Source organism: Thermobia domestica, chromosome 9, assembly GCF_964235325.1.
Source record: "Thermobia domestica chromosome 9, izTheDome1.hap1.1, whole genome shotgun sequence".
Classification (NCBI taxonomy): Eukaryota; Metazoa; Arthropoda; class Insecta; order Zygentoma; family Lepismatidae; genus Thermobia; species Thermobia domestica.
The window spans coordinates 35,963,436-35,984,818 of record NC_137462.1 but is presented as its reverse complement, the minus strand read 5'-3'; the positions used below and the strand labels follow the sequence as shown (position 1 = coordinate 35,984,818).

At 38.4% G+C, this 21,383-nt stretch overlaps 1 protein-coding gene across 2 annotated transcripts in view; it reads right to left on the bottom strand.

Annotated features, from left to right (window-relative positions):
* The window catches only part of LOC145694563 (ATP-binding cassette sub-family C member 5-like), a 219,923-nt gene that overhangs the window by 5,787 nt on the left and 192,753 nt on the right, over positions 1-21,383 (bottom strand). For both annotated transcript variants that reach the window (XM_081770896.1, XM_081770895.1), the window contains exons 23-28: positions 20,853-20,942; positions 18,936-19,125; positions 12,300-12,459; positions 10,358-10,436; positions 5,120-5,233; positions 372-536 (exon numbers count right to left, since the gene is read on the bottom strand). In XM_081770896.1, the coding sequence (XP_081627022.1) occupies positions 372-536; positions 5,120-5,233; positions 10,358-10,436; positions 12,300-12,459; positions 18,936-19,125; positions 20,853-20,942 (798 nt within the window). The remainder of the gene's footprint in view (positions 1-371; positions 537-5,119; positions 5,234-10,357; positions 10,437-12,299; positions 12,460-18,935; positions 19,126-20,852; positions 20,943-21,383) is intronic.

Here is a 21,383-nt window from a genome sequence, read left to right as displayed (position 1 = left end):
TTGAACAGGACTCCTGACAGTTTCATACACCTAAAAGAAATAATCCTTCTAATATATTTATATTCTACATCAGTGATGGGTAAACTACTGTTCGCGAGTCAGATGAGGCCTCTTGAAAGGTTCTATCCAGTCCACGACATAACTAACTTCACTTTTGATAATCAATGCATCCCAATTTGCCATGAGAAATTTATAGAAATAAGTTCATAATCTCATTCATCACACTTCCCACTCATAAACTTTGAATTATTAATAGGCCTTAATATTACCAGATTTAATTAATTTATTGTTTTAATCTCTGCCCCTTCTTAAAAACTTGCCCATTACTGCTCTACACTGTAGTGCAATGACAGAAGAAAATTTGATCTTACCTTTCCAGCATCCATTACCATTATTTTGTCGTAAGATGTAACGGTATTAAGTCGATGTGCTACAGTTAAAACAGTGCAATGAGAAAAGGCTTCTCGTATTGTGTTCTGGATAAGATAATCCGTTTCAACGTCTACTGATGCAGTTGCTTCATCTAACAATAAAACCTGAAAACGAAACAATGGATACGAACATAATTTTCTTTGTTCAAAATATATAGAAAAATAAAAGAACAGAACAGTACGTTTCAAAAAATGTGCACTTAGTATATTCACTAGTATAAAAATAACGAAGAAAGTTCTGTCCCTTTTTGTAGAGGTATGTGTTCCATTGGTCCTCACACCGTGAGTTGAATACGAATCGAGATAAGGCGAATCAAGTCAGTTGTTGGTGTGGGTATATCCAACATACTACCTGGTTCTGGCAGTTCTGTTACACCGTGAACTTGCGTACGGACAGAGTGCACATGGGACCTCCACAGAGCGTCATTAGGGCATGTATGTTGTAAGAGTTCAAACTGGGGTCAAACGCCGCTGCAGCGGGGCGGAAGATATGCCAGGCCTTTGGTGAGGGTGTCGTGACTACGCGGATAGTGCAGCGCTGCTTTAACAAGTTTAAGGACGGTGACGAAATACTCGAAGACGCATCACGTATCGGAAAACCAACACATGTCCAAAAGAAAGATATTCACGCAGCAATTGTAGCGAACAGTGGCCAGACATGTGAGGAACTGGGACTACAATTCAGTGTGAGTGGAGAAACCATTCGGCAGCATCTCCATCAATTTGGGAAGCACTACAAGTTGGATCGATGGGTCCCACATGATTTGACTCCGGGCCAGAAGGCAACCCGAGAACACATCTACTTCTTTGCTGTCTCGTCTGAGGAAGGAGCCATGTCTGGATAGGGTGTTGACATGTGATAAAAAGTGGGTCCTGTACGAGACTCCACGGCGCCGACATCATTGGTTAGCATCCCATGAACCGGTTCCGAAACAACTGAAACCAGTACTACACCAGAATAAGATCCCCCTGTGTGTTTGGTGGACTGCTCGCGCTATCGTGCATCAGAAACTGCTACCAGTTGGTCAGAGCATCAATGCAGCTGTGTACTGTTAGCAGTTGAGCCGTGTTCCAGAAAAACTCAAAACTCTGGAACCAGCACTTCTGAATTACAAAGGGGTCCTCCTGTTATAGGACAACGCTAAGCCTCACGTGGCTAGGATGACCCAGGATACCATTCTACGCCTAGAATGGGAAACACTATTGCATTGGTCATACTGCCGGACATTGCACCATCCGATTATCACCTGTTCCATTTCTTGGACAATCACTTTAGAGGACGTCTGTTCAAATCACTAGTACAGGTGCAAAATGCACTTGATACCTTCTTCGCTTCACGGCCCACCAAGTTCTACCACGATGAAATCCATGCTCTTCCAGAACGTTGGCAGAAGGTCGTCGATGCTGATGGGAACTATGTTTGATCTTCCAAATACGTCTTAGGTGACATACTGATGTTCAAAGATTGTGGGTAAAAAAGGGACAGAACTTTCTTGGGTACCTTCATATCTGAACTCGATAATTATGTAACATACAGATACAAATTGAAGAGAGAGAAACTGTTAAAAGGCTAAGAGTATTGAAGCTGAAAATACAACAATTGACATCTCAGGCTGCCAGGACGTGAATGTTCTCTGTTAAATACTGCAGTCTCCTTCCTTCTAGAACAAGAAAACAAAATCTATATCTCTCAACATTCATCTTTTGAACCTGACGACTGCCAGGACTGAAATGCGTTTCAATCTTTATCATCCTTCGATATTTTGTTTCTGTATTTATTCATTACATTGTGTTCCTGGTTGGTTGTGACTCATTAATATAATGAAGTAGCTTTAATTCAACACAATTCTCTCTTTCTCTTTCTTTCTCTCTGTGTGTCCCAGCTAGTCACAACAACCCGTTCACGACACGCTCGGCCTAGCCTCTACCGCAGCCGGGATCGGTAAATTCTAGACACGAGCGCTGTAGATTGGTGTAGGCATTTGTGTGACAAAAGAACACAAATTATGTATTTTAATTTTAATAAACTAAACCAGAAAATTAGTACATGCAATTAAATATTACATACGCCAAAACTACAACTTTCAAAATTTACGTGCATGCACAAACCAATAATAATTACTAATCACATATAAGTTTGATACTATACTCATATATTAAACGTCTGGTCTGCTTTAATTGTCTGGTATATTTTACGTAAAATGATTTTCGAGGTGGCTAGACTTCTATATTACACTTACTGCGCAGCTTTTTCGAATTTATTACAGAGTCACTCACTGGATCCGCAGTCGTTCTCGCCAATGTAATCGGACAAGATGGTGTGATCCACAAGTCCACTTCTTTCAGTAAAAGTCCCACGGGAGGCTAGGTCTTCCAATCGTCCCCAAGCCAAGTCCTGATACCTTATCCACTCGGAAAGTTTGCTCACATCAAATATTATTGAGGTATACACGAATTTGAACTTTTTTTCGTTGTGATGCTCTACCCACGAAGCAACAAAGTGAGGAGCGCACTTCAGTACAAGCACATTATTGACTACACACTCAAAAATAAATAAATAAATAAATAAATAAATAAATACATAAATAAATAAATAAATAAATAAATAAAAATTAAAATAAATAAATAAATAAATAAATATAAAAAAGCACACCCGGTTTGCGCCTGCGAGTGGCCAGGAGCAGGAAAATAAATATGATCCTGCTCTCTCGTGGCTAAGCGCGCCAATGAGCTGTTGCTTCAACCATCTCCTACTATAACAAAACGTGGGTGGAAGGAAGTTTCCCGAACGTTCGTATTCAAGGGACTAAATCGAAGATATACGGTTTAAGGAACGCAGTGCGTGGGCGATTTTCCTGTTTTCCTGGCCATATAAGGTCTCAAGATCGGAGCCAAGTGCACAAACACATAGGCAAACATACCAAACTTGTGAGAGAAGCAGTTCTTTTATATACGAGGCTTGTTTAATAAATTCGAAGTTGGTATTGTCTTTCCCATTTTGGTTAAAAGCGATAAATGAGCCTCAAAACGGTGATAACATTTCTCTTCGTTATCAATTCCATATTCTTACTTATTTATATTTTTAAATAATTATGTAATTATATAATTTCTTTCCTCGTGTTTTGGTCTCCCTCTCCAGTATTCTTCCAATTAGGTTTATTGGATCCACTTTAATCACACACTATTTTCAACTTTACAACACTACACATGACTGCTTTTCTCAAAGCGGATACATACACAAATACTTATCAACTTTCGCGTAAATATCTGAAATAAAGTGCAACTTGCCAGATTAGTATCATGTTGGACCACCTTTCACTCTCAGAACAGCTCTGATTACACGTGGAAGGAGTCAGCAAGTAAAATAACAGTATGCCATTCCGCGTGCAATGCATTATTCAGTTCCGTGAAACAGGATGAAAGTGGAAATCGGCACCGGATTCGTGTCTCCAAAACGGACCACAAATGTTCAATTATGTTCAGGTTCGGAGATAGGTGAGTCAGGAAAGGTGTTCCTCAAACCACGCCGCAACAGCTCCAGCTATGTGCATATGCGTATTATCTTCCTGGAATACGTCGTTATTATTTGCAAACACCTCGACCATAGGATGCACATGCTCCCATAAAATGTCGACATAATCATGAACAGTGACACAACCAGTAAACGGCAGCACAGGACCCACCCCCGCTGTCATGTTTCATTGTTGGATGGAGACACCGGATCATAAGCTCTTTCTTTTCACCACACACAAGCATGGAAATAAGGTGAACGATGACTCATCCGACCGTATCACACGTTTCCGGTCATCTGAGGAAACTGGTCATCGCTCATTCCCGGCACTATTGTCGTCGTGTTAATGAATTATGGTTCCTTATTAGCGGTTTCGTCCGTCCAACCATACCCTGTACGTCCATATCAGGTAACTCATGGTGGACTGTAATTGTTGATACAGGCTGTTGTAGGTCATGCTTGACTTCTTCCGCCGCACTCACATCGCAATCCCACGATAAGTACTGAGTGAAGATCCGCTTTAATGCTCGAAAGAATCAGTCATTGAGGCTTTTTCTTCGGACCACTGTTCCTCTTCGCCGATGTGGTTTTACCGTGAGTTTTTTAGATCATCACCTCGGTCATTGTCCGTCGCGACACAAACATACACTTGCCACTTTAGTCACGGTAGCATTATATAACCAAACGCCAACAATCTGCCTCCTTCGGAAACCAGACAGGTCGCCCATTTTACGCTTTAATTGTCTGCTAAGTTGACTGAACACTATCGTTCTATTGCTCCTAACATAATATGGAGTTAGCCCTAACAAACCAAAATCAAAGCAAGGCGATGTGATCACCGCCTGACCGTTGCCAACCAAGACATCTGACGTATTTCCAGCTTTAAATGTTCCCGTTAAATTGATAAGTACCTGTGTGTGTATATACACAGCCGCTTGTCCTTGTCAAAATCAGGCGTGCTTTGTTTACTGTTTCATACTAATTCACAGAACATAGCATTCGAACATTAAAACTCAAGCTTTCATTTTATTGTCTTTCTGATTTAGGTTAGGTAAGTAGAATACACAACTTGAATCTTCCATCTTTAGTTATTAAACATATCTTGTTTCTGATCTTCATGGCAGTAGCTGAAAAAACCTGGGAATGCATACTTATAGATAATTTAGCAACAACTTACCCTGCTTTTTCTGAGTAAAGCTCTGGCTAAGCATATTAGTTGCTTTTCTCCAACTGAGAAATTCTCCCCATCGGCTTCCACTGGGGTAAGTAACTGTTTTTCTTCTTTTACAATCTGAAAATAAGAATAATAAGTAACGTCACTGAAAATATTTTTAAAACTCACATTAAGAATAAAGCTAGTTGCATATTGATTAGAGGACAGAATAGCCAATCTGAGATGCAGTTCAGGAAGGAAATCGTGAACAATGGAACGAAGTCTCGCACCGCATACTTATCCGCGCACATACTAGACAAAAGACCTCTCCAACATTATGATTAAGACACACGGTCAATGCACTCAGGTTTCTCCTTATACATACTCTCCTGTCTACCTCTGGCTCAGCTTGGCTGAACTCTCCTCTAGTCAATGTGCAACCGGCCTAACGAAGGCTGAGCTCTCCTCTAGTCAATGTGCGGCCAGCCTAACGAAGGCTGAGTTCTCCTCTAGTCAATGTGCGACCAGCCTAACAAAGGCTGAGCTCTCCTCTAGTCAATGTGCGACCGGCCTAACGAAGGCTGAGCTCTCCTCTAGTCAATGGGCGACCGGCCTAACGAAGGCTGAGCTCTCCTCTAGTCAATGTGCGGCCAGCCTAACGAAGGCTGAGCTCTCCTCTAGTCAATGTGTGGCCAGCCTAACGAAGGCTGAGCTCTCCTCTAGTCAATGTGCGACCGGCCTAACGAAGGCTGAGCTCTCCTCTAGTCAATGTGCGATCGGCCTAACGAAGGCTGAGCTCTCCTCTAGTCAATGTGCGGCCAGCCTAACGAAGGCTGAGCTTTCCTCTAGTCAATGTGCGACCAGCCTAACGAAGGCTGAGCTCTCCTCTAGTCAATGTGCGACCGGCCTAACGAAGGCTGAGCTCTCCTCTAGTCAATGTGCGATCGGCCTAACGAAGGCTGAGCTCTCCTCTAGTCAATGTGCGGCCAGCCTAACGAAGGCTGAGCTTTCCTCTAGTCAATGTGCGACCAGCCTAACGAAGGCTGAGCTCTCCTCTAGTCAATGTGCGACCGGCCTAACAAAGGAATCAAAGATGCTTAAATTTACTCTGTACAATTGAAAGCAAAAATACTTTCCCACTGCGAGATTTTGAAAAAAATAACTTCTTACTACATTGAAAAATTTGAATATGGTATTTCGAAAACGAACACGAAATTACGCTCTTTCTTTTTACGTAAACAAACTATTTATATTAGTTTAATTTAGAGTTATTGTACATACAAATGAGAATAATTTGGAAGAGAACCAGTAACAAAGGAGCAACACTAAATCTGTTCTAAACTCATTTTAGTTTTCGAGATTCGACTCCTGACAAATTCAGAAGTAAGATTGAATGAAACTATTTTGTGCTTTTTTTTATCTTACTTCTGAAATTTGGTTATACTACAACAGTCAATAAATTCGTGGACTGGACGCAGTGTGGCGCTAGTGTTATACTACAGCTGATAAAAGATATCCTGGAAGAAGCAATGGGAGTTTATCTCTCGACCCAGCATAAGGCAGGTATGTGCATAGAGTGTAAACAAACGTACGGTTTCGTTTTGAAAGGAGTTGATTGCGCCGCGGCGAACTTGGAAAACGTAGCAGTTTGAGCAACGGACAAGCATCAAGTTCTGCCAAAAACTAGGCAAATCCGCTGCAGGAACGTTGCAGATGGTCCGGAGAATTGTAGAGCGACAACGCCCTGATAGCAGTGCAGTATTTAAGTGGGACCAACGGTTTAAGAAGGAGAGAAACAGTTTAGAGGATTATGAACCACTAGGAAGGCCAACAACAATCCGAACAGAACACAAGATCGAAGAAGTTGCAATAATTGTGAGCGCTAACCGTTCCCAGTCGGTACAGACATCGCAGCATCAGTACGGCTCAGCCATGGTACGTGTCACAACATTCTGACGGATAACTTCGAACATGTCGCGTGTCACCCAGCACTGTGCCCCACGCATTTTGACACAAGACCAACGATCAAAAATGCTGACGTTGATGGAACGTTCCTGAACCGGATAATAACATAAGATGAAACATGCTGTTCCATCTACCATCCAGAACTAACGAGACAAGCAGCCATATGCAAATCGCAATCATCTCCAAAACCCGAGAGAAAACGCTTGAATTATTTTCAAGGTTAGTGTGGATCTGTGTAATTTTGTGTGTGTGTAGGGGAAAGGGGGGACGTTCACATCGAGCACAGCAACCATGGGTTCTACTGATTACGTATATTCTGGGTACCAGTCCACGAATTTATTGACTGTACTAGTAAATGTTTATTGCTAATAACTTCGACAAAATTAAACTTTTTTTCTTTTTTCTGGGTTTGCAATAGCTGATTTTTATGTCAACGGACCTTCTAAATATGAATTTGCAATTTGTTTTGTTCTGTCAGGGATAGTTTTGGATATATTTTGTGATATACGTTTTACTATCTGTACTGTAGTAGAAATTATATTACGTCTGGTAATACAAAATACAATTTATTTATTGCACAGGAAATGAATACACAAAAAACTATAAACACATATAATCACCATGGAAACAATGCAGACATGTTTGCTGATTTCAAAGTGAAAATAAATAACTAATTCAGGAAGTGACTTATGACAGCCATTTGTGTTCGTATGTTTACAGTTCCTGGCAATAGTCAGCCAGAAGTGAAGGCAGCCACTTTCCTGCATAATGTTTTTCTAATGTTTGTATGTCCTTATGGAATCTCTCACCATGTTCATCCGAAAATTCACAGCAATTAGCTGGGAAGCAATCCAGATGAGAGTGAATCAAGTATACTTTCACGAACATGTTGCACTCCAAGGATTGATACCCGTTGATCTTTTCTGTTGCTAATTCTCTGTAACTGTGTGCCAGTTTCTTGCCCACAAAGTTTATGTAACATTCTTCAAACCAATCAATCAGGGTGTCTACTGGAATACCAGAAAGTAAATTCATGACTTTTTCATGACTTTTCATGACCTTTTTGTTCAAATTTTCATGACCATGGCGATAAAAATTTACCATTAGTAATAATAAACCCGTACCATCAGTGGTGCATCGGAACTATGCGGGTTGCTAGTCTTAAATATCACTTATTGTGAATCTTAAAGAAATAATCTAAAATTCTGCCGCCTTGTGCTCGAGCACAGAATAGCACTTACCTAAATACGGGCCTGCTCTTACCAGTGAATCACTCTATACTGTATTTGAAGTTTTAATTCTGAGTATAATTATCCATCTAGCAGAAATTTGTCTGAAATTAAGCACTCAGAGAACTGCCCAAAGACAAAACAAATTATAAAAGAAATTCGTTTTAAAAAAATAGATCATCAAATTTAAAATCTGCAAACTCAAACGAATAATATTATTTGCATAAGTCTAAAGGCCCAAAAATACACAATTTACATTTCTTAGAAGTAAAGAAATAGCAGATCAGAAAGTTGGACAGTAAAAAGTTGTTACTATATTACAGACACTAGAAGATGAAATGGGGAGCAGCTAGGAAGACAGTAAAGTACCAGTTAGCCAGCACTACCTGGTGGGGGAAATTCTCACAATTACTGACCTGATACAACTGTTTCAGTACATGCAGTATGAGGTATAAAAGTATGAGGTATAAAAATATACTCTGAGATTTCAGATTTTCATGACCAGTTGGGTAAATAAAGGACTTTTTCATGGCTTTCATGACCACTAAGCAAAATATATGACTTTTTCATGACTTTCATGACTTTCATGACCAGTAGACACCCTGTCCATGCACGTTTTCCTTTATCCTTTAATGTGGCTTCGAACAAGGGTCACGTATTAGTTCACGAATTTGTGTACCCACAAACATACCTTACGTTATCTTCGCTGGAGATAATTTGAGAAACTTCTGCCACTTTTATCCATCGCCTTCACCAATTGCTTAAGTAGTTCTAATTTAATATGAAGTGGAGGAATGAGGATTTCTTTGTGAGCAACTAGATTTTGGCGCTGCACATTTTTTTCTCCAACTGCCCATTTCCTTTCAGGCCATTCCTATCTTACTGTATGCAATAGGTATCTCGTTAAGGACTATTCCATTCCCAAAGAAAGAAAGCATATTTGATGTTTCCTTGTTGAATTTCCGAAATAACTGTAACAACCTTTAACTCACAACAAATTTTCCATTTATGAGAATTATATTGGATGGAAACTAACATATTGTATAGAGGATCATATGATTCTTTCCCATCGAAGCATATGCAACTGGAATTGAAGGAAGGGTATTGCCATTATGGAGAAGCACCTCTTTCCAACTGGTCTTGCATGCGTCGCCAGGCCTTTAGGTCGTAGTGTACGGTTAAAGCTGCCATTAAACAGTTTATGTCGTTGCAGAAAAACTATTGTCCAGCGGAGGTGAAAAGTTGATCAAATGCTTGTTCTTTGTGTCTGAAGCCGGTTATATTTGTACCTGGTTGCAGTAGATTGCGTTCCTGCAGTCCTGATGCTAGAAGTTCTGCTTTGTATTTAGACAAACCCAGGTCACGGACCAAGTCGTGAAGATATGCTTGATTGTAAATGATTGAAAAACTAGTACCTGGAGGACAACTGGACGCCATTTTGCAATTTCCCGTCGGATCACTACAAAAATCGAGCAAATTTCGTGTCTCGCAAGACTACCCTCAAAATGTTATATTAAAAATCTGAGAAGTGCGTCCTGTAGCGCGGGAGACAGACAAACGAACAACTGTGATCGATCGTTCCAGGTGCCTCTTTGACGTTCGAAATTTATTGCCATAACCCGACAACCATCCGTGATACCCAATTTCTGGTGTCATTAGCACACCAAATTACGTAAGATACACATTTCCAAGTACCAGAAAAACAACGTTGTCAAATAGTGTAATAGAAAACTTTAATTAGCAATTGTTTTTATTTTAATGAGGAAGTATAACATTATTTGTGGAATTCCAGCATAACAATGAGGGTAACTGTAAAGTTAAAAATATTCAGGCCTACAATTACTTTTACTATTCTAGTATAGCGTATAAATAAATTACTAAAAATAATAAAAGAGATCATACACACTATGTAGTCTATTTTAAGCACTTTTGCTAAACACTTCGTAAAGTAGAGAAGTAGGGAGAGAAAAGGATGAAAACTTAGGAAATCATAAATGTAGCTGTAAGAGTCCCGGTGGGTGTGACCTTCAAGATTTAAAATATATATTTCCATTTTACTTTGACTTACCTTCTCCTTTAAATGGGACTTCGCCAGTGCCTCCCAAACTTTGTCATCTGAATGTTCCGATAATGGATCTAGATTGTACCTGTAAGATGGGATACTTCTATTAACACAAGTTTTCAACCTGTAAGATCGCATACTTCTATTAACATTTAAAAAAAAAAAATCATATTAAATAGCGTAACAGTAGTATTTGAGGAATTGTATTAAAATTCCTTGTAGGCTCTTCGACCTCGGCGTGTTCATCAGGATCAGGCTTAAACGCAAAACATTCGAGTGTTTTCGATTCCATTTGTTTCAGTTAATACGGTATTTGTGTGTGTCGCATTCAGGTTTCTTATACCACAACTTTCTTTGTTCTCTCCTCTGTTTCAACCTAATATTCTCGGTTCTCTCCTCTGTTTCAACCTAATATTCTCAAGTTTTTGAATATCATTTTACAGTTTTCTCATTTTTTTGCCAGCAACACTATAAGGAAAATAAATTTAAGCTTAAGATGGAATTCGAAGCACACGAGTTTCTTCCAGGAACAAAGGTGAGAACCTTGTTAACATATAACACTTTTCCCAGCAAGTGTCTTCTTCCCTATTCCACGTTTGGTTACGAGTTGAGCCATTTCTTCTTTTATATATATATATATATATATATATATATATATATATATATACAGGGTTTTCATAAAGTCTGGACGGATTTAATTTGCTTATAATTTTCATAAAAATGCTCATAATGAAATCAAATAAAGTGCAAACGGTAGCGGAAGGATTAAATTTTTAGTTGGCAACACTGTTAGATAAGTGGCAACTCTGAACACGTTGAGAGAGGGACAGGGAGGGCAAGGGTCAGTTTCTTACCAAATTCCATCCATTGTTGTTTTCATTGTTGAAGACGATCAAGGCCAAGCCAAGACGATCAACGCCAAAGGTTACAAAATCAAGATAGTTCAGGATCTGCATGATGAAGATTTGGACATCCGGTTCAACTTCTGTGACGCCATGCTCAAGCAGTTGGAACATGGCGACGTTCTCCTTTCAGCCATCATGTTCTCAGATGAGGCAACCTTCCATGTCTCCGGGAAGGTTAACTGTCGCGTTTGGGGCACGGAAAACCCAAAGGAATTTGAGACACATGAGAGAGATAGCCCTAAAGTGAACGTTTGGTGCGCTGTGTCCTATGATCATCTGATTGGACCATTCTTTTTTGAAGAGGAGACCGTGAATGGAGATTCGTACCTGGATATGTTGCAGAAATACCTCATTCCGGAACTGGAGGCACGTGGAATCCAGAACGACATCGTGTTCCAACAGGACGAGGCACCCCCTCACTATGCAATCAAGGTGAGAGAGTTCCTTGACGAGAAATTCCCTAACCGATGGATTGGCCGCGGTGGCCCGACCGCTTGGCCGCCAAGATCACCCGACCTTACCCCCTGCGACTTCTGGCTTTGGGGTCATGTGAAAACGGAAGTTTATGCAAAGAAGCCAAGTGGTTTGGAGAACTTAAAGGACAAAATCAGGGCGTCTGTGGCTGGCATTTCGGATCAAACACGGCGGAACGCTGTGAGTGGATTCCAGCGCCGCCTACGCGAATGTGTGGACGTAAATGGCGCCCAGTTGGAGGTGTGGCGATGAATGAACTGAGCTGGTGCAGATTACAAGTAAAAATTTAATCCTTCCGCTACCGTTTGCACTTTATTTGATTTCAATATGAGCATTTTTATGTAAATTATAAGCGAATTAAATCCGTCCATACTTTATGAAAACCCTGTGTATATATATTCTACTCATTGTAATAATAATTCTCATTCCAACTTTTATATTACCATTAACAGGTACACAATTCACAGCATACTGTAAAAAAAAACATAGTTTCTTAATTTTTTTTCCTAATGGACTTAATACAATTTTTTACGCAAGAAAACATTCACTTTTCAGTCACATATCCTTACCTTATGGTACCTTCGAAAAGGACTGGCTCCTGGGGAATTACAGAAACAGCTGATCTCAGGTCTCCTAATCCAATTTGGCTAATATCAATGCCATCAATATATATAGCACCACCTGACAACTCAGTTAATCTGAGTAATGCTGTGATGAGAGATGATTTCCCTACGAAAAACAGACGACATGTAATTAAACAGTACCAAACTTAGAATTAATTACTGAATCAATGCTGAACTTCGATACCCAGCCAATTTATTATTGTATATAAATTACTACCGAGGCGAATAAAATGTTGCTGATGCATATTACAAGCTATATTTACTTTTATACTTATCTACAAAATCTTGTGGTGATTATATTTTTCACAATATATATACAGTATGGCACTAAATTCGTTGTACAAAAGCAGAGGAGTGATTCCTGAGAGTAAAACAAACAACAATGTTCCAATAAACATAGGGCGAAAACACGATCGTTTACGTGTTATAGGCTGCCAAAAACATGAAAGAATAAATTTTGAAGGTTCATAGCTCCAAAACTATGGGACCTACCGTAGTCGGGTCAAGACTTCACTTAGGAACTAGTATGTGCCCTATCCAAAAACGCGTGTTTCAGAATCCTGAGATGCTTCCACAACAATTTTTATAGAGGGAGTTTGACTACGAGCCTATGATATAAAGTACTCTCCAACTACCTCCATAAAAAAATGTTGCATGAGTACCTTAGGATTCTAAAACATGTATTTTTGAATAGAGCACATACTAGTTCCTAACTGAAGTCTTGACCCGACTACGGTAGGTTCCATAGTTTTGGAGCTATGGACCTTTACAATTCATTTTTTCATGTTTTCGGCAGCCACGTAAACGATGGGGTTTTCGCCCTATGTTTATTGGAACTTTTTTTGTTTGCTTTACTCTCAAGAATCACTCCTCTGTTTCTGTACAAGGAATTTAGCGCCATACTGTATATAGAGCGGGCTCTCTTTAATTCAAACTTGGATAATTCGAACAAAAGCTTACTCCCCTTGAAAACTATATTAATCATCATCATCATCATAGGTATTCTGCCTTTATTGGCAGGTCACTTGCCGCAGCTGAGAAGCTTCCATGCTCCACGGTCCTCCGCTAACCTTTTCGTCTTCGCGTATGATCTTTCTGCTTTAATATCATCCATTAATTGTAGTCTCTTTCGCCCCCTCCCTCTCTTTCCCGCCACCATACCCTCTAGGACGTCCCTCATGATACAATCTCTTCTTAGGCAATGTCCCAACCAGTTTCTCTTTTTCTTCCTAATAATATCTAAAAGTGTTCTTTTCTCACCCACCATTTCTAACACCCTCATTCGTTTTCCGCTCAACCCAACTAATTCTTTCCCTTCTTCTCCACACCCACATTTCGAAGGCTTCCAGTCGATTTTCGTCACCTTTACGTAAGGTCCACGTTTCCGCCCCATACAGTACAACACTCCACACGAAGCATTTTAGGAGTCTTTTTCTCAACTCTTTGTTCAAGGTCCCACAAAACAGACTTTTCTTTCTTTTAAAGGCTTCTTTCGCCATCCCTATCCTTGCTTTTATTTCACGTTCGCATTTCATGTCATTACTAAGAATACTACCCAGGTATCGAAAACTATTCACTTGTTCTATTTTCTCCCCTCCTACTTTTATATTTGACACAGACCCTTTCGTTCCAATCACCATGGCTTTTGTCTTTCTATCATTTATTTTCATCCCATATTCTTCAAAGCCCTTTCTCATTTTTTCTAACATTTTATTGATTTTCTTTTCAGATTCTGCAACAAGCGCCATATCGTCTGCAAATCTTATGCATCTAATCATTCTACTTTCTACCCTATCTTTGTTAGAACTCTCAACAACGATTCTCAATTCACGCGGTCAAAAGCCTTTTCTAGATCAATAAATACAACATACACCTCTTTCCCTTTTTCTATAAATCTTTCACCGATCACCCTTAATAATCCAATAGCATCTCTTGTGCCCTTGCCTCTTCTGAACCCGAACTGCTCTTCCTCAACATCTTTATTTGTTCTTCCATATAACCTTCTGTTCAGTATTCGGAGCAGAATTTTAGCTGCATGAGATATGAGACTAATAGTTCTATAATCCTCACATCTCTTTGGATTCGATTTCTTAGCCATCGGTATCATGATCGTTTTCAGAAAGTCTCTTGGCCATTCTCCTGTTTCATATATTTCATTGCATAGTCGCCACAATTCTTTCTTTCCTTTGTCTCCTATATTTTTTTATGAATTCGATTGGTATGTTATCTATTCCTGTTGCCTTTCCATTCCTAATCTCGGATATAGCCTTTTCAAACTCATCCCGAAGAATACTAAATCCTTTACCATCCTCGCCTACTTCATTTTCCACTTCAACATTTAGGCTACATGGTCTATCCCTACTTTCATATAAGTCTTCAATGTATTCTTTCCACCTTCCTATGACCTCATTTCTCTCGCTGACTACCTTTCCATTCTTATTTTTTACTGCCATCATAATACCCCTTTGTTTCCTCCGAAATTCCATAGATTTCACCTCCTTGTACATTTCCTCATATTTCCCAACTCTTTCTAATTCTTCTATGTCCTCGCATTTTCTTTTGTAAAACTCTTCCCTCGCTCTGTCTGTTTCTCTTCGTAATCCATTATTTAACTTTCTGTACATCTTTCTGCCCTCTTCTGTATCAACCTGTTTCCACATCTTCCTCTCCCTCATTTTCTGCAACATCTGCTCTGTAACAAGAATCACTCCTCTGTTTTTGTACAACGAATTTAGCGCCATACTGTATATACAGCGGACTCTCTTTAATTCAAACTTGGATAATTCGAACAAAAGCTTATTCCCTTTGAAAACTATATTAAAAACAATGGTAAAAAATGGTGGGTAAATCGAACATTTGAACCTCCTGTTTGGATAACTCGAAGTATTTACAGTGGAAAAATTTGCAGTGTTCGACAAATTGCAAATAGAACAATGTAATTTCAACTGGTTTTTATTTATCTGTTATCTTATTCAGAAGCGACCATGGGAAAGAGAAATTTTGTTGATACCACCTCAGCTGGACTCCCTCCCGTTATAGAGAATCCGGCAGAAGATGGTTGGTACGCATCTCTCCACCTCTTCAATAACCTGGAAGTGTCCATCCCTTTTGTAGAGATGTCAATGACCTTGAACCCTGTCCTCCACTAGCAAATGACTTGCAAGAACAAGATATTTGTGTAATTCTTTTTAACTGAACTAAAACAGTGACAAAAGGGTAAGCAGATTCATTTGTGATCTATTTGCGTACATTATGCATAATGTCGAATCGCGGCGCCTATTCCAATTCCTTACGAAAATGTGGTGCTTTATAGGTAAGGTGCATTGCATGTTAATTAGTTTTTCATATGCAGTACAGTTACAGTGGAGCCTCTTTAATTCTTTAATTCGAAGGGGACAAGAAAAAAATTCGAATTATCCAAAATTCGACTTAATCAAAAACCCTCATTCGAATTTTTTTCTTGTCCCCTTATCGAATTAAAGAGTATCCACTATATATATATATATATATGTATGTATAAAATATGGAGATGATTTTTTTTTTTTTTAATTTTTCTTTCCTATATTATACACTTATACTTTTTTCACACATACCTTTACTTTCCTACACTTTTACAGATCCATCCGCTTGTCTCCCCTAAGCTCTCTCTACTTTTAACCTGGTAACATTGTCACGTGATCTGTATTCTAACATGGCATCCATATGGATGCTTCAAAATGATTTCTGTTTTCCTTTTCTTATTCTTTCTCCTTATTCCCTTCCCCCTGTATCTGATAAAGCGTCTAGAGGAAGATTTATGATGTGCCTTTTCTAGTTTGTGCTCTTGTGTTTTCACTTCATATATTGTACAAGAGAATATTAGTAACTATTATGCGTTGAAAATAATTACAAATTGTCATAAAAATAACAGAGGTAATATTGCGCCGTGAGCTTTCATTGAACCTACTCGGATCGTTGAAAAAGATGTTATACCAAACAGTGGAAGTACCATACATTATTTTCCTCCATAAACACCTACTTTATGTAACGAATATACGATTTATGGTCTCTTCCCAACACAAATCTATTCAATCGTCAAAAAGTCTTAAAACTTTGGTTTCAATTTTGTCAATAGCAAATCGCCAAATGTCTTTCAGCTTGCCGAAAAGTGAAAAAATCATGAGATGAAAATTCGGAATTTTAAGGCAGTTGCTGCTGTATCTCTTTGACCTTTTTTGCCACGCAGAATCAGCAAAGTCTGTGTGAATGTGTTTCAACTGACATATGTCTTTGAATGAGCTCGACACTGCATTTTCCTAAGAAAATATTAGATCCTTTTGGCAATAACAATTAATTCCAGCTAACGCGTTATTTTGATCTGACGTACCCCTCTCTTTTCCAACAAAACTGATTCAGCAGGAAGCCATGGATATGAATTACATAGTTCATATAATATCGAAACGTGACATACATACTATATATATAGGGTGTCTCAAAAATCCCCTGACAGGCAAACTTTGTTACTATCAGAGTTACAACAAAATGTAAGAGGAAAAAACCGTCTCCAAATATGATGTTTTCAATCTAAAATGAATGAATTTTTCAAATCGGACGAGCCGTTTGTGCTGTACACTCTTTATGCGTCCAATGTTGAATAAAAATAAAACGTTGCCACTTACCTGGATCCACAACATAACTGAATTAAGTTACAGTCTTTTATGCTAACGTATCGATGGCCAGCCCACATTTCAAACAGTAACTTCATTCATTTATGTTGTGGGTCCAGGTAAATGGCAACGTTGCATTGTTATTTAACAATGGGCGCATAAAGAGTGTACAGCACAAATGGCTCGTCCGATTTGAAAAATTCATTCACTTTAGATTGAGAACATCATATTGGAGATGTTTTTTCCTCTTACATTTTATAGTAACTCTGATAATAACAGTTTGGCCTATGTCAGGGAACTTTTGAGACACCCAGGGTGGCCCAAAAGTAAGCATATACCCCTGCATTGATCAAGTATAACATTCTAGCTTATTAGTTTATTTGCTTCGGCTGTTCCGGGCTTAAGGTATAAGTAAAAAGACATTAAGAGCAAGTAATAAAGTAGCTAGGTTTATCTGTTTGATAATAAGAAATGATATGAAATACAGTGAGCGGATCAGTACGGGACTGTATACGTACTTTTGGGCCAACCTGTATATGTCACTTTTCGATATATATATAGGAGAAGTGATGAAAAGTTTTGAGCCTAACATAAAAATGAGAATCTAGAATACAATAATTATGTGTATTAGAATAGTACAACCTTTGATATTAATGTGTTGGTTCTAAGTATTTTCTTTTGTCTTTCAGAGGTTCTTGAAGTTGGTGAGATGGCAGAAGTTGAAAAAATGAAAAAATCGAGTACAGGTCAGTCATCAAGTATCTGCAATTAAAAGGAACGTCAGCGTCTGAGATTCACCAGGGTAAGGTCAATAGAGTGGGTGAATCTGCCCCTTTATATGCCACCATCAAAAGATGGGTGCAGGAATTCAAGTGTGATAAGCAGAGTGTTGAAGGTGAGCCGAGATCTGGGAGACCACCAAGTGCTATCATCACGGAAAACATTGGCCTGGTGCTTGATATGATTATGGAAGATCGCCAAATGTCAACTCGACAGATAGCAGACAGGCTGGGCTTATTACAGGAACGAGCAGATCATATTCTGAAGAATGAGCTTGGTTTATCAAAAGTTTCTGCTCGATGGCTTGTCTTCTGACTCCTGAACAAAAACGCACTCGGTACCTGTTACCCATGGACAATTTGAAACTGTTAGAAAGTGATATGGACGGTTTTCTCTGTCGATCACTATTGACGAGTGTTGGGTACACCATTACCAGCCAGAAACAAAATAACAATCCAAACAATGGAAGCACGCCTCCTCCCCTTCCCCAAAGAAGACAAAGGTGATCCCCTCCGCTGGCAAAGTGATGGCCCCTGTTTTTTGGGATTCCTAAGGTGTAATACTTATTGATTACCTGTAAAGGGGTCATACAATCACAGGACAATACTATAGTGACCTTTTGAAAAACCTTCGTGTGCAAATTCAAGAAAAAAAGGCCACAAATAATGTCCATAGGCGTTCTCTACTATCACGACAATATATCACAGATGCCCGACCACAGATCAGTAGTTGCCATGGTTACTATTCATGAATACGGCTTTGAACTCGTTGCTTATCCACTCTAATCTCCAGATCTGGTCCCCTCAGACTTCCACTTGTTCCCTAATCTTAAAAAAAAAAAAAAAAAGCTCTAGCAGGACGATATTTTGCAAGCGATAATGACGTCATGACAGCCGTGGAGTTTCTGTGATTACAACCTAAGGAATATTTTTCTACTGGGAGAAGAACACTGCAGCATCGATGGAGCAGGTGTGTTGCTGTGCAAGAATATTATGTTGAAAAGTAAAGGTATTACCAAGTAAAGGTATTACTTCTTATAATTCCCTCAAGGCTCAAACTTGTCAGTCACCCCTCGTATATATATATAAACACACAAACCTATTTGTTAGATGAAAAATACTTGTGACACTTACTGTACAGAAAATAATCAACTAACCTGCACCAGTTCTTCCGACTATGCCTACTTTTTCTCCGCCCTGAATAGTTGCAGTAAGACCATGCAGCACTGGAGGAAGCTCTGCTCGGTATTTCAGTTCCACTCCTTTCATTTCTACTGTTCCATTCCACGGCCAACTTTCCGGTGGCTTTTTGGAAGGAATTCTCACCGGAGCCTCCTCTTCCAGTTCCTGTAACGAATATACAATAGTTTAAAGTGGTGATACGCAAACTAGGAACTAAGAGACAGACGCAGCCCTTTGAAAGGTTCTGTCCGACTTGCGATATGATTACAAATCTAACGAATGAAAAGAATAATAATTAAGCAAAATAAATAAATATGGATTTTCTTCTTCTTTCCTCCCTATCAGTTTAGTTTAGTGACCAAACATTATTTTCTTGTCCACATTTCCGTGTGGGGCGCTGTTGTTGTTGACCCGTCTAAAGTTTTTTCTTCTTTTTCTTTGGTCCCCTTCTAAAAAACTTTGCTCATCACTGGTTTACAGTATAATGTCTGATTTGGCTGAGATTTGGGTTCAACTAATTATTTTATAACCTCTTCTAGAATATATGACATTTCTATCACCATACCATTCTTAAAAATACTTTTAAAGGAAAACCAGGAAAGGGCTACATAGTGTTATGAGTTAATTACTTAGGTTACATTATGGTTGTGGAAAAATCTCTATGCAATATGTACCCGATGAACTCAACTCGATGTGATCCTTGATATAACCTTTATATTACTTGAAGCAGGAATGGAATATATATACTAAGCATATCAATGTTAAGAAAAATGCCCATTATAGCTTATCCACAGCATGTACTTTTCCTCAAGTCCATATGATTTTTTTTTCTTGTTTAGATGTGACGAATCACGTCCTACAGCTTGACATTATGGTTCACTAACATCCTGTATAACATTATTTTACTGAAATATCTTTCAATTTCTAGAAATTACACTACGAGGGTACAATCAAATATTAAATACGGGATCCAAACATAAAGGCCATATTATTCAATTTAGAACTCTAAGCTAATTAGTTACAGGAAGTGCATTTTTAAAATCCCTTTCTGTCCTCTGACAGACAGAACGGTTCATTTAAACTAAGATTTTCCGATCCCCTGCAAATAATCATGAAATTTAAGGCCACTTTTCTGATTAACGAATAAATATCATAAATAAATAATTTCATGCCACTTTAAGAAAATCGATGTTTTTGTTCTGCATGTGAAAAACCTTCTGAGGACACACTTAGCTTTCTTATTTCAATATCCGCTGCCGTCTTTATTTCTGTACATCTAATACATCCTTCGTTGTGGTCTTTTAATAGGTACCGAAATTTAAGTTAAAAGGTAAGTGTAATGGGTAGAAAATAAAGCAGATATTTATTCCTGGTAGCATGTGATAAAGTGTTTTTAATTATAATGTTCTAGCAAAGAAAACCGAACAACACTAACTCAACTAAGATAGTTTAAAGCAACTATTTCTAGAGACAATTTATCGTAATTTTTTTTTAAATTTTCCTTTATTTTTATATAGTGTACAGTTTGAACATTTATATATATAATGTATATTTGAAGGAATACACTGGTAAAAATACCCAGAAAAAACTTTTCATTTGATTGACAGAGAATCGTTCTGCGGTCTCCTAAGCCTTAATTTTTGATCTCTGGAAAGACATTCAAAGCCTCACACTTCGAAGAAAATATTTAATACATTTAATATAAGAATGTCCTTTTATTCACTAGGAAGAAATGAATAAAATAGAAGCTAACTATATTATGCTTATGCTCTGTTATTTTCTGCAAATTTTCCACATTTAATTTAAATCAAAGCAGAATGTGCACATGGATGACAAATCACTTATTTTAATAAAAATTCTTATAATTTAAAGAATTTTACAAATCAACTTACTTCAATGTATTCCATAATTCTCTCCACAGATGTGAATCTTGCCTGCATTTCAGATTTCATCTGCATTACATACGGAACAAACACAGCAACCTAAAACAAAGTGGGCCAATTGTGAGAAGCAATTATTGTGTAACCAGACAATTAAGCTGAAGCTTTAAAACCATTCCTAAAAGTTTGTTTTAGGACTTCAGAATCTTGCTAACCAAAACTTATTACTGATTCTATTTGTTTTGTCACGAAAATGTGCGCTTCCATCCAAAAACGCAAGCCGATAATTCCAGCATTTCTTGCGAAAATATAAATTAATATTTTATCATATTATGAGGCTTTCCATTTTCCCAAGACGCTAACATGGCTGAAACCCTAGTTGTGTGTGTTTCATCAAGAATATGATTCCTTCCTGCGTTGCGAACAATTTTAGTATTGCAAACTTTGTCCAAAATTTTTTATATCATTTATATCCTTGTTTATTTAATTTTACGTATCTACGTGGAAATATAATTCTCAGCCAACAACTGGAATTTAAGGCTT